The 14,923-nt window shown below is 34.6% G+C and overlaps 1 protein-coding gene across 2 annotated transcripts; it reads right to left on the minus strand.

The window, feature by feature from the left end:
* Nucleotides 1-3,666: 3,666 nt before the first annotated feature.
* Nucleotides 3,667-13,415, minus strand: LOC110995777 (G-protein coupled receptor dmsr-1). 2 transcript variants are annotated; one of them, XM_022263093.2, is made up of 7 exons: nucleotides 13,220-13,415; nucleotides 7,079-7,484; nucleotides 6,651-6,809; nucleotides 6,279-6,415; nucleotides 5,770-5,872; nucleotides 4,822-5,200; nucleotides 3,667-4,585 (listed from the first exon to the last, which is right to left on the minus strand). In XM_022263093.2, exons 2-7 carry the CDS (start codon nucleotides 7,355-7,357, stop codon nucleotides 4,362-4,364), a joined length of 1,281 nt encoding a protein of 426 aa, XP_022118785.1. In that variant the 5' UTR covers nucleotides 7,358-7,484; nucleotides 13,220-13,415; the 3' UTR covers nucleotides 3,667-4,361. The 2 variants fall into 2 exon arrangements, with proteins under 2 accessions (XP_022118785.1, XP_045485735.1); XM_045629779.1 differs by lacking the exons at nucleotides 6,279-6,415; nucleotides 7,079-7,484; nucleotides 13,220-13,415 and having other exon boundaries at nucleotides 6,651-6,760.
* Between the last annotated feature and the right edge of the window lie 1,508 nt (nucleotides 13,416-14,923).

Below are 14,923 nucleotides of genomic sequence, written 5' to 3' on the forward strand. Positions count from 1 at the left end.
AAAAAAAAAAAAAAAAAAAAAAAAAAAAAAACCTAACCTAACCGTCGAAGACGTAATAGATAATCATCGACGACTTATGTCGTTTGTGCCATGTAACAATATCGCGTTTAGTTAAAAAGAATTTTTCTGCTGGCGCCATCTATTATCATGACCCCAAAATATTAGAATAAATCAAATTTAGTAATATTATATAAAATATTATTTCACAATACATTATTATTTCCTTTTTTTTTTTTTTTAATAATAAAAAACAAGAAACGAAAAAGACATGAAAGAAATATATGATAAGCTAAACAGACAAATCGAAAGACTGGAGACAGAAAATAGTACTCACAGGCCACGGGCCTTTTGCCGAGTACCTGTGCCGTTTCAAACTAAAAGAAACACCTGAATGCGAGTGCGACAGCGGGGTGGAACAAACCATCCCGCATTTATTTACAGAGTGCCCCATTTTTGCCTCCTCCAGATGCGACCTGGAACAGATGACAGGCATGGTGGTCAGTCTTGAAGGACTGCCCGACATGCTAGCCTTTTACAGATCGCAACTGGAGGAATTTTGCTTAAAAATAGTCAAGAAAGTAATGGCGGCGCGGGGACCGCGAGGCGGCCGGCGCCTACTTGCTAATGGGTATCATAAGGATACTCACTGATAAGTGAAGGCTGCCCGCCTCGCGGGTCACGTCTCAGGATAGAAATGAAAAGAAAATTAGATAAGTTGGAATATTGTACAGGAATATTTTTAAAAGTTGTAATTGAAACTCTGATCTGTACAAAACCTAATAAAATTTACTACTGTGTTGTCAATTATTAAGAGGACGGATGCGAGAAAGGAAGGAAGTTTAGCTTAGCCAACGGCCCCGGCGATAAAGTAGCCGGGGGAGGTAGGACTATTAGGTGCAATTTAAAAAAAAAAAAAAAAAAAACAGAACAGGTGATAATCGGACGGTGCAATGTCTGGTGGATACGGCGGGTGAGGTAACACTGCCCAATCAAGTGTTTCCAAATACTTTTTCACGGGAGCCGCAACATGTGGACGAGCATTGTCATGCAGAAGAGTAATTTTTTCGTGCCGTGAATATTATTGAGGGCGTTTTCTTTTAGAGCTCGGCTCAATCTCATCAATTGGGTTCGATAGAAGGTCCAGTAATTGTTTCGATAATTCCTAATGATTTTAAACGATGTGAGACTGCTTGCTGAGTTACTTCTAATGTTAGAGCAAGTTCTTTTGTGTTTGAGATGAATCTTCCTCCAATAATTCCTCCAATTCGGCATCCTCGTAAATTTTTGGCCTTGTGCTTCCACTGCGATCTTTGCCTTCTACGTCGAAATCACCGTTTTTAAACTTTTGAAACCACTCTCGACATGTTCTCTCACTCAAAGCACCCTCAACAAATGCTTCTACGAACAATTTATGCGCCTCAGCAGCAGATTTCGTTACATTAAAAAAGTAAACTAATATTTCCTGCAAATAACGCTTATTTGGCTCAAATTTTGACATTTTCAACTAATAAAAATTATATGTTACCAATATAAAATCAATGATATTAATAGGTTATGTTGTTCTTGAATGTCCAAACTATTTTTTAAGCCGGTTATCATCATAAAACGGCGGAAACTTATTTGTACTCCTTTATATCTTATTGACACGGCTTTTACCCTATTGGGGGAAAGCCTTAGACTAAATTTTAATTATTTAATATAGAAATTATTGTATACTGACATGGCTACTACCCTATTGGAAGTAGACCTTAGATTAAGTTACTTACTTGAATACTTTATATAAAGTATATAGTTATAACTATATAGTTATTGATAAAGTACTCTCACTTAATATATTTCTATTTTAACGAATGACAAACCATAGCCTACCTACCCAGAATTTTTAGAATTTATAGAAAGTAAAATTGTGTTTGATAAATTCACCTACAATTCATTGTATCTACAATAATAATAAAAAATTGCACAAAAAATTATTGAATCAGCTACAACCCTATAGTTGTAGTCTTTAGGATAAATTTATTTAACTGACTTCTGAATAACTAATCATTGTAAACGAAAAATTAATTAACAAAAGAGGCAAAATGCTGGGCATCCGAACTCCACCAAAAAGTCAGATGTCGGACAACAAAAAATCTTGACGCCTGCACAGTATTCACAGGTAGTTCGACAATGTTCTGTAAATGGTGTTTTACCAGTATCTTGATAGTGTACCTGTAGACATACATCAGAATCAAATTCAGCCTGCAGCTCCTCACAAACGTTGTGTAAAAGAAAAAACTTGGCGATTAAAAAGAGTGGCGGAGAGTTTATTGCCAGTTCTTCTCTTCCGTTCTACGTCCTTGATTTGAGAGCTGGTAGTAAAAGTAAAATTAAGAAGCATTAATGTATTTTTTTTGACGACCATAAGTGAACATTAAGTTACCTAAATGAATAAATTACTATAGGCTACTACAAACTCTAACGAAGATAAATTCAAACTAAGATAAATTGCTCCAGCTCCACACAAGATTCTTCAATAAGGCCACGTCCGTGCCACAGAGAGGCTCACGGTGTCCTTCCTTTATCTTTTTTTTTAAATATAAAAATAATTCATAATATTTTTTTTTAGGAGGGAATTACAAAAATTGAACATAAGTTCACATGTCTTTAACCAGTGTTCTGTAATACACAACATATCAATAAAAACAACTCAATTTCTAGTAATTTACTTTTCATGCCTTGTATATTTTGGTGAACCAGGTTGATAGTATTGCCCTTAATCTTACATATTATCTTACTTACTAATTCTTGGCCAGAGAGACTCTCTGTTGTCTTAGTATCTGATTTATAATTTAAATACAACTCATTTTCAGTCTTTGAATATCTTCCAAGGTCCTTACTATTATGTATAGTTATAAACAATAAATACGATAGCGAATCAGTTATTTGTCTTTTCAAATAAGTAGGTACCTAGATTATATCTATCCTTTGTCAAATAGTAATTATTACAATATTACGTAAAACTGTAGTCCCTTTCAGCAAACAATATAGTTATTAAAAATATACAAAATACTAGTCGGAAAGAACACATATATAAAAATACACTTTGACTTACTATAATGTAGTTAATATTTTTTCGGATGCTTCGACTTCTTTTATCGGTGTATAAAAATTCCTTGGGTAGGTCCTGTGATTTGAACGTTTAAATAAATAGTCATTATGATTAATAATTAATAATATAGGTTATAGCCGCTATTTATTTATTGCAAAAAATTGTATATAATAATAATATATTGACCGATATAATGACATTTTCTCAGCTTGAATACACGTTTCGAGCTAAAGTTTCGAGATATCACGTTATTTAATTTTGTCTCAGCCGAAGGAGCTACTGGGCTATTAGCTTTTGCGTATGGTTCTTATCCATGAGGTCGTAGGTTCGAATCTCGTCTTTGAATCAATGGAATTTTATGTCTATGTGCGCATTTAACAATGGCAAGTATGAAGTATGAATGAAGAATCGATATAGAAGGAAGGAAGAAATAATTTCGCGACGAAACCGACATGCGGTTAAGCTAAAAAGGCTGATCACTTATTCGCCTGAAAATAAAAACAGAACGAAACAGGAATCTGGGTCCTGAGACCAAGGATTTTTACTTTAGTGATTTTTTTATTTTTCAAAACAACTTGGTGATTAAAGCATTTATTGAGTAATATTAATCAATACATTAATTCTATGATTACTATTAATTATTATTTACACATAAGTATATTTACATATTCATGAAATAAAATGTTATTACATTTTATATATATATATCTTTTTTTCAAAACAGTTATGTAAATATCTTCCGATGATATCATTATTTGTATATTCGGTGGCTTTATAGTCAATCCTTTTGCAAGTGACACCAAAAGTGTGATCTAAAGATCCTATTCTGTGTGGCGACAATAATTAATGTAACAATGTGTTTTAGTCTACCTTTTTTCTGTTCGCACTACAACGTAAGTTAAGAAACCTATCAAAAGCTTGAATTAAAATTTTAAGCAGACGTAAACTAAAGACATCATTGTACAAAGTTCAAGATATAATAACAACGCAAAACTTCAATCAACGCAGCCAGCAAACAAGCCTTGATGACCTCGAAAAGCTTGAATTTGATGTTAAATATTGAATGAAAATATGCCAATATACGAATAAAAACTTTTGTGCAAGTGCGTTACATAAATTATAATATATAATTTTGTTAGACTGATAGGCTTCAATTCCAAGTAAACGATGCCCTTGTGCTTTACTTAAAGCTTAAAACTTTACTTTAAAAGTTTAGCAAAATTTTACATATAATATTTTCTTTACCGTATATTATATTATTAAAAATGCCTTATACATATGTGCTTTGCAACTCAGTATGGGAGCTCGCCCTCGGGGTGGGGGCGAACCGAGCCCTCATAATCTGTCTAAAAGTCGTCCTGAACTGTTTGGACATAGAGCAGTATAATATGAAGTTAATTGCTCCGTTCAAGAGAGCCAAGGCGTCCATGAGTTCACCGAACAGGTCGTAACACTGTTTGAAGAAACACCTCCCCAGCGCACCGCTCATTAGTCCTGAAACAATGTTATTTTTAGAACTCGTTAATCAACGTTAAGTCATAATAGGAGGGACTTTTGTAATCCTAAAGATAAGAAGTCTTTTATTGTTGTTGTAAAGCCATCTTACAATTTTGTTTATGTAACTGTAACTCTCATAACAAGCAAGACGTGATGGCACGTGGATTATTCATTTCATTCATATTAGGAAAAAGTCTCGTAGTTATCACATCGATGAACTAATTAGCTCTTACCTAAAATCCCTTGCGGGAACTCGGTCAATAGAAACAGAAGAAGAACCGCTACTAGCATTTTTGTCGTCCTGTCTGTACGTCGCTCCGCTTTGGACCTTTTTGTAGATTTTCTCGTAAACACATTCCCGTTGCCGGTGACGACGGTCGAGGCCGGGCAGGCATTGTAACCCTTCAGAGCCCTCTTCCTGCCATTGGCTCTGTACAATACCCTGATGAGCCACGCACTTATCACTGTCAGGATCAGACACGGAAGGAGCTTAATCACGACAGCGTGGACCCAGAAATTTGTCTGATAAAGTCGCCCGTCGTAGTTGGAGTCTACGAAGTATACTTTGGAGGGGCGGTGGTCTAATGCATAGTCTTCATGAATAGTGAACACCTGTAAACGATAGAGATCAATTTATAACATTTCGGTATTTGCACTCTGTCAACGGAAATAATGAAACTACTTGAAGTCACTGAGCAATCGATTTATTTAAGGTGTGACCGAACAGCCTTGGCCCATAAACCAAGCTTCCGGCGTTAATTATTTTTATTAAGCGCAAATCAATTTATTTTGCTGAACACACCGGTATGAGCTGTTAAAATACAAAGAACAAACCTATGTTTTGTTCTAAACGGGTGCACATCCATTTGCCATATCCAACCTAGTTGAATCAGCTGCTGAATACGTGAATTCATTTCGCTTGTTAAGCTTATATGCAAATTAGTTGGTCACTTTGTATCCCTATCGCGTAAAACTTAATTTCTCAGAAAAGTGAGTTTCGGTTGCACGTTTTAGTTGCTTTTATTCTTGATCTAATTATTCCAACGAAATGACAAGATGCATTGTGTGCAATAGGGTAGGTATACTAAATGTCGACCGATACAAGGAGACAGATAATGAGAACTGTTTACCAACAAAACGTTTCTTTTATTGTAACAGTCAAGATTGTGTTTGGTACTTACAAAATATGACGGAATACATAACATCGGTGGCAATAAGAAGCTTATGCCGATTGCGATGGAACAGCGGCGGTCAGTGCATAACGATGAGCTATAAGATGGATATCTGGAAAACAAACACCGTAAATGGTCGATGATGTATATACATACGCGTATAGCAATGCTTTGAATAAACAACAAAGGTACAAATATACTTACTTATATATACATAATATTATAATATAACAAACGAATCCTATGTCAATTGATACTAAGCAATTTGGCTGATTTAAGTGAATTCAGCCTAATGGTCAAGGTTAATAATAGTGATAACAATAAGTTAAATTAACCTTTTCGTGTGGAAAAAACTTGTTTCACATCATAAGCATAATCGAAAATTGAAGCCACATAATCATGTAAACCAAACTTCGTTATATTACTTGTAATTCAATGGTTATGGTGGTCGATATGCCATGTTGTGATAACACATATACCTTGGTTTCTATTGTTCTAAAAAGTGACCCGACACTCACTTGATGGCAATATATCTCCAGATGGCCAGCGAGAGAGTGAGCAGAATCGAGGCTGTGTGCAGGATTTGAGTAAAGTGCATGTGAAAGAGCATGTAGACAGCCCACGAGTAAGGTCGGTCTTCTTGACCTGGGAACAGCTGCAACGGGCAGTGGAAGCATGATTTTTTTTAAATCGATACTCTCCTCTTTTTTTTAGAGTTATTAGATTTGCTCACATGCATAAATAAATAAATATAGCCTTTATTGACAATCTTGTAAAGTTACATTTTATCTTACTTCTACTTATTAACGAAATTTAGTCAAGGTAAATGTAAATATTATCATATAATTTTCTATTAGACACCTAACATGCTGACATGCAAAATATCTTACCAAATATCGATATATAGCGAATGGCACATATTCAAGCATTACAAAGACATCGGCGACTGCCAACCACTTCAGCAAACGGTTAATTGGAGCCCCGGCCAGGTCACGCCGCGTTAATACAGCTACGTTTAATGCATTCGCCAAACTCCCGAACAGACATATCTGGGAAAGAGCAGGGTTAACTTTGACTCAAATTCATTTATAACTTACACTTAGAAACCGCATGAGAATTGTCGACCGAGGACTTCCTGACTTACACAATTTCATTTCGAGTTGTAACGACAGCCGTGCGGTGTGCTAATTCACTCTTTACAATCCAACTTTATTTAAATATGCGAATTATTCACGAATTTTAGAACATTGGTATTCCCTTCCCCCTACAGATCATTACAAAAGATTAGGAAATATTTCCTATTGGCTTAAAAACTTACCAATAGGCTAACGTATCCATGTATACTATTATACGCCAGAATCAAGTCTCGAATTTCTCCCGAGCAATAATGTGTCCGATCGCATTCCTTCACTACGGAGATGTTGAACTTGCTTCGGAGGTTCTCCAGGACCCTCAGGAACTCCCCGATATTGTCGCTTTGATTCGTCCCTTTGAGCTTGAGCAAGGATATCAATTTGGTGTGGTCCAGCGCAGTATAGCTGTCGTTAGAATCTATATAGCTCAAGTTGTATTTAGGAGAATCATCGTCTGCTAACATCGTGGCCTTCGGCTCCCTGGCATTGGCGAAGTGATCGCTTTTCAGAGTTTATTTAATCAATTGTATGCAAATCCATCTCTTAGCGATAATTTCAGCGAAACAGTGTATACCATGTTTCCTTCAGATTCTAAAAGAAAATAATAAAATGATTCGAAAGCAGCTTATAGCTTTTAATATAAACGAATATCGAACCAAAGATTAATTGCCGCTATTCAGAATTTGTCAAAATCAATTAACAGTAAATACTCATGATAAGTCATTAAGTGCTTAGCCTTTTAATCAAGACATAGACGAATGTTCAAATGGGTTATTATAGCTTTAATAACGAGAGATTAATTATAACTTCGCAGCTGCATTCATGTGGCTTCTATTGTATCAGAATCGTTTGTATTCATCAGTATTCTTCGTGCCGAGAATCTAACTTTGTTTACATAATATTGCTTTTGTGAAAACCAAACGTGTGACTTAAAAGGAAATGCTCGAACAATGAACTTCGTTCCTACATATGTAGTAATAAATAAGAAGCCCGTGTTAAGCTTTATAATAAATTCGAATAAGAATTGATTGACTTTTCAATATCCAATTGTATTCAACATTTTCAAAACAAGAAAAATATTTGTATGTATTTATTTAGTTAAATTTACCTGTAACAATTTGCTACGGAGTCAATTGAATCCAGATGAAATGGGAAGCTTTCAGTATTACGAATGAATACTTTCTGGAAATACCTGAATGAGGCTGAATCTTTTGGCTTTTGGCTTTAACATTTCAGATAAATACTTTAGATTTACCGAAATTAACCTTTTTAAATTATTATTTACCCTTACTAATTGAATTCCGAGAACAATAGTAGTTAGTAGAGCAAAATTATCAGGACTACCAATCAGTGCAGACACATCTTTTATCATCTCTGTCGTCGGTAAAATACTTCAAGAAAATACAGTATCGCAAACGAGTGTTAACGTACTCGTGCTTTTACCTATTTTAATAGAAAAGTCGGAAGCCCGTCATGTTATCTGGCATTTCACTTTTATTGAAACCCTTCGCAAGACGTGCCGCGAGCTGAATGCGAGACATTGTTATATTTAGTTATCGCGATGCGATTTAGTAGTATTTTCCACCTTAAGAGCCACGTAAGATCCCTTTTCAAAAAGATACCTGCTTTGCCGCTTCCGTCTTTAAATTAAATATTATTTTATATCAGTAATATAACATAAATATTAGCTATTTAGTAACTTTCAGCTGTTATCCGTGAGATGAATATAATTTTATTTATTGAACAACGTTTTAAAAAACCTTTGAAGCTTTTGATAGCCTGTTTTCTTTAAAAATAGATAGCTACGATTTTGGCCGTATGGCTTATGTTAATTCGTTTAATTTTTCTATTTTTTATTGCACGATAACCTTGTCATCTGAGAGGATTGGTGAATTTAACTTTACGCATGTAATATGCAAATGAACTGTTGACGAGATTCAAACATCTGTGGTTCGTCATTGAGGCGCCAACGGTTTTGACAGCGTCTCTTATTCCTATGCTATTTTTCGTTTACAACTGAAATATGTACCCTATTAATGTTTTAAATGGCAGCACCACAACACTCACAATCCGACAAAAATATGCTTAAATTTCTGAACTTATCGATTCTGACTGTAAGACAAGTCATGAAAAAGACTGACAATATCATGAAAATGGCTTATTATTCCGAAAGGGACAGAGCAAAGCTTCAGTTTCATCACTTTTCAGTGTTGCAATATCTGGCGAATCTGCATCACTATCTTTCAAAGTCGATGCACTGAATTTTAATTAGACTCCTCTGGGAATTGCTTTGACTAAAAAATTTTTTGATCATTACTTATACTTAATTATATATTTATATAATTACTCAGATACATACTTAATCTGGCCATAAATACTGTTACAATTGAAAATTATCAAAAAATTACATTTGAATTTAGAATGTATAATTTTTATATCATTGTTTGAAATTCGATGGATTATGATCAGTTTTAGAGTACGGCTTTCTCTAAACGCCATCATAATTTAGTGTCTCTAACACAATCCGTACGATTGGCAGTGAAGAATTTTCTCATGGAAAGAGTGTGCTTCTATTGATAACTGGCCTCAACGTTTGAAGAACTGCGACTCGAATCAGATATTGTTATGTTTTTTTTAATATGTTTATGTATTAATCTAAGCCACTGTAAACTTAGCTTGATCAGTTGTATAAAGGGAATTATGTAGTCATAGTAGTCTCCCATTAGACATTTTCTAAAGTAATATATATATATAAAATAATATGTATATTATTGTGAAAATCATAACAATTAATCAGTCCGAAACAAGTTTAAGAAAACGTAAGTGATGAGGCAATGGTTGATACGAAGCAATATAAATTTGTCACGGTCCGTTTTCCTTCAGCTCAGATATTCATCGGAAACCCCTCAGATTGACCCACATTCCTGTGATCTGCCATTCGAGAGCATACACGGCACCTACAGTATCCATTAATTGCTGTCAGGGGCTCCTGTCCAGAACACGTCAGTGAATTATTTGTTGTTCAATTTAATCTAGTCGCATTCACATTCCTGTTACAACAATAGTTTATTGTGTCTTCGACTAAATAGTACGGTATTAAGTTGGGCTATATTCTCTTGGACAGTCAACAGGACTTTAAAACACCATTGCACTGACTCGTGCGGTAATTATTAATAGATATTATTTTAATTTATTATCTGCTAACGTTTATTAATAGAGCTAAATAAATTTGATACAATTCAAATTTACTTTAATATTGATTGTATAAATTAACTGAGGTGAGGTTCAATAACTTGTGGAAGAGTATTTTCTAAATGACGCTATATTTTCTTTGTTCCTTTAAAGGCCAAGAAAAGTATCGTTACGTGACATTTTAATTAAATTTAGAGATTTTAATTATGTAATCATTAGAATAACAAATTGCTGTAATTAAAATAAATCATAATAATATATAGCGACCGACAGTCCGAACACGTGCGAAGGTATCGAGTAACATTAAACATGTGTTATGACCTTTGATTAACACGGTCACCAATAATAAAAAATACATTTAACTATTTTATTATAACAGCGCTTAGCGCTTCAATGCTCAATTAACGAAAAAAATATTGGTTTTAAATATAAACGTATAATGAACTGACGGTTAACTAAATGTTTGTTTTGTAATATAATGATAGACAGCTACTGCTTAGACGATGAAAGATAAAAAACTGTAAATCAACACTAGGCTACAAAAATATTAATAATAAGTCAGGGAAGAGTTTATGCAATGTGGATATTAAAAATACCTCGGAAAAGTAAGAAGTCAAAGATAGGAGAATTATATATTCTTTGTATATTTATTTAAAGATTAGACGCTCTTCGATAATCAGTACAAATGTACATTTTACTACTCTTGACAAGAATAAGAAAGTATACTAAACTATTCGTATTTAATGCATTACAGTATCGTTTATTTTCAAGTACATAACATGATATAAAATGTGTGTTAATTTATGAGCGCAACAGGCGCTGTACTTACTATATATTTATATAAGCATGACATTATTTTCTGTTCGAAGTTATTATGTGACACTATTTTAGTGAAATATTTATCCGACGTCAATTATGCCCAAGTAGGGTTGGTGTGACTGACAAACAAACAGACGTGGGAACGGTAGAGGTCAAATATAGTGAAGTATTGCTTCTATATATACCTAAATTATATCATGGTTTATGTCGTTTAAAAGCAAATATACATATATATATTATTATGTTTTATTATACAGGTATAATAAGATGCTATTTTTAACTTATATTATAGCATTTATAACTTATTATATATTAATATGAATACATGGAACATTCAGGTATAGAATGGTAAATACTGGTCCTTCGACCGTTGCCATTAATTTAAATTTTAACGATATAAATAAATATGTAGATTCTACATATTAAATACTTTAGTACTGTTATTATACTTTATTACTTAGTGACAAGAAAGCTGCGATCGGAGAATTCTATTCCATATATATATAATAATGGCTCTTAAACACATTCAACCACAGAAATAAGCTAAAGGGACTACATTTGAATGAGTCTCGTTGTTGGCCTGAGGGGCTGTTTTGGCGACCGAAGATCGGTAGGAAGATAGCTAGAACCTCAGCTGGAGTCGCTGCGGGCTGGTTAATCAACTGTAGGGCAGGACGGAAGCTCACTGGAGTGAGCGAAGTGCGAATTAGTGAACCTTCCTAGGTGAAGACGGTTTTTTACCCTAATTTGACCGTGCTTTGTCGGGATTAGCTTTTAAATTGTTGTTATCAAATGTTACTGGTTCGTCCGGGTCCGTTAAAATGTGTCGGGCTTCCTATGGTTCAATTTTGTCGGAAAGGCGTAGTAATTCGTAATTGTAGATGTTGCTGTTGTTATGTGAACGCCAACTTCATCCGTTGGGCTATAATACTGAGCCCCAGGTCGTAGCTGACCAAAGACGCTACGGTCGAAAAGATGTAGATATCCTTAATTGTCGGCATAATTTCATTTGCGCGTTTCAGGCCATGACGTCATTGTAGCTACAAATACACTGCAAAGCCCGTAAAGTTTCGGTGTTATAATATTGTTCCTGGTGGTACTTCACAGGGTATTCCATTAAAAATAAGAACGCACCCCAAATGGATCTACTTACAACTCGTTTGAATCGTTGGAATTTATTATTCAAAATCCCGAAGTTGGTACTGTTGTTTAATGAAATTCCTGAGAGTCGAAAATCTTATTAAATGAACTAAAATAATTTCAGACGTCATGTAACGTCACGTCAAAGCACTAACTTTATTTTGCATTAATCATGTTTAGAGTTTCCGTAAATATCGTGTTCTTAACTATGAGTTTTCAGAAGAAATTTCGATAAAAGTTTCATATTAAATCTCTTCTAGTGATTAGATCGAGTCTATAATACATGTAACGTAGTTTGGACCTGAATGTAAGTTGAACGAAGATATTGTATTGTGTTGTACGGATGTAGATGTTTAAATAACAACTCATAAAAGAACCTCAAAGAAAGGACTGTTTGATTGATGCATTGTATTAAAGAGTGTTTAACTACTTGTTATATCTCTATAGGTATATATCCCACTGGGATGAACGACGATTTCTTTCATAAATCGCGAGCCTTTCCCAAATAAGGAGGCAAAAAATGTAAATATTTTCTTTTACTTACATTATATAATATATGTTTGTTTTGTCTTGGATAGTATAATTCTCGAGGGAGGCTTGACAGTTCGACCGAATAACCGCGAAATTATATTAACCTCCCTCGTGTCCCACGATCAAAGGATTCCCAGAAAAATGCTGTCACTTATAATTTGACTATGAATTCCGAATTGTACTAAAAACATTCCAACCTCCATTTTTGAAAGATAGGAGTAAAAAGAAGATTCCGACGTTGCAGCGTTTCGCTATTCGACCGGTCGTTCACGGTTCTCTATTAAAATTTTATGTGAAAAATGCCATTAAAATTTCCGTTGTTTGCTCTTATTAATAGACGATGTTTCTATTAAAACACGCAGACATTGTTACAGAAGTATCGCCTCGAAACTCGAAGAGTATCTAATTAGCTTTGATGGTTTATTTGATATTTTAATCACCTTCATACTAAATGATACTCTCAAAGCTCTTAAGTTAGTATTTTCAGCATTTTCATTTAACGTAGGTCTTCACATTGTTTAATTATCATCTATCAGACCAGCAAGCGATACAAGTAAATATTTATAAAACCGCACAAAAATATAGACCGCCAAACGTATAATGTATACAAAAGCTGATAATGGTAAAATGATAAAAAGACTTACGGATGTTTATCTCGATTCAACAAGAACACTGTTTTATCAAAGCAAACTTAGGGACTTTATTTATATTTGAAGACTCCTAAGCGAACATAATATTCGGTTTATTTGGCGCGCACTGAGTCGGCTAGTCCAGTCGAACGCCGAGTTAGTACTGACTAGTCACTAGTGACTACTGATTGCTGACGACTGAGTGCTGAAGAGCTTAGTGGACGAGTGACGACTGCGGAGGAGTAAGGCCTTAGCGTTCCAAACGGATAGCCATTGCCTTCATCTTCAATGTTTTAATGCGTTTAGTCATATTTTTGAGAAATATTTATACATATTTAAAATTAAAACATGTATAATGCACGTGGTTCTAACAATTAGAAACTCAGTTTTTATACAGATACAGATTTTTAGGTATTTACTGATTAATGTGGCAAAAATACTCGTCTCCACTTCCGTATAATAATTATGAGTTTGCGATTACGATAGGTACATATGCATTCTGTATCAAGAAAATCTCATTTGTGCTTGACAATATTTTTCCGTACACACCATTTCTCTATTATTACTACTTATTGCAAATGCTGTAGAAATTCCAAACTCAAAGCCTTTTACAGAAAAAAGACTCGGTAGGCGCCAAACAGGGACTTGCGTATTGTTCTCACGAGTATGTAAGTGCGTGCTCCAATTTCACCATGCCTCCTGCTGATAGAGGACAAATCTTTGTTTTTAATTTATTTCATTATTCTTTATTACTCAATATGTCATATGGAACATGTTGTAGTGGTTGCAGCTCCTTACAAACATTGTGTAAAAAAAACTTGCCGATTAAAAAGAGTGGCGGAGAGTTTATTGCCAGTTCTTCTCTTCCGTTCTACGCCCTTGATTTGAGAACTGGCAGTAAATGTAAAATTAGATTCATTTAATATTTCATTTTTTTTGACGTTCAAGTGTACATTATGTTACCTATATGAATAAATAAATTTTGACTTTGACTATTATAATATTACGAAAGTAGTTTGATATGATCTTCTGAAACGTTTGTAGAGAAAATACTAGATAGAAACATCTATCCCTATTGAAACGCAGGTTACCGATAAAGATAAGCTAGTTATAGATAGATCAGGGTGTGCAAGTTTGTTCAACCCTATTTACATAAATAAAATTATCCTTTTACATATTAAAATGGCGTAGTAATCATACCTTAGTCATGTTCATCATATTTACATAGAATGCTTCTCACTCTCCGTATGGAATAAGTAACTCCATTGTGACAGTGTCGAACTATTAATAGATCACAGTTGCATATGAACAACCGAAGTCTCTTTACTTGGGGCTTAATTTAATTGAGTACAAACGTTTACATCTTCAAAAAAATTCCATTGAACAGAAATTTACAGAAATTATTTTTTTAGAATGGAATCTCGCTGTCGGCCTGCAGGGCCTCGTCACCTCAGCCCGGGCTGTTCTGGAGACCATAGCTCTGGCTTCTCCGGTGACCGCGGTTTTTACCTTAGCCCGAAGTGATTATGCCGCGCGGGCGGCATGATTAGCCATGGTAAAAGAACATCTAGACCCGATAGCACGTGGCAAAACCTCCTTCGGGTGTTTGTCTCGAATGGGAAAAAGTTAGTTAACGTATCAACTGGTGGGGATCAGTGTTATCCTGTAGAAGTGGCATTTAAAGTCCACTTTAACGGCTAATGTGTTGAGCTGCAGTCT

The sequence above is a fragment of the Pieris rapae genome, chromosome 1 (genome assembly GCF_905147795.1).
Source record: "Pieris rapae chromosome 1, ilPieRapa1.1, whole genome shotgun sequence".
In the NCBI taxonomy this organism is placed as follows: Eukaryota; Metazoa; Arthropoda; class Insecta; order Lepidoptera; family Pieridae; genus Pieris; species Pieris rapae.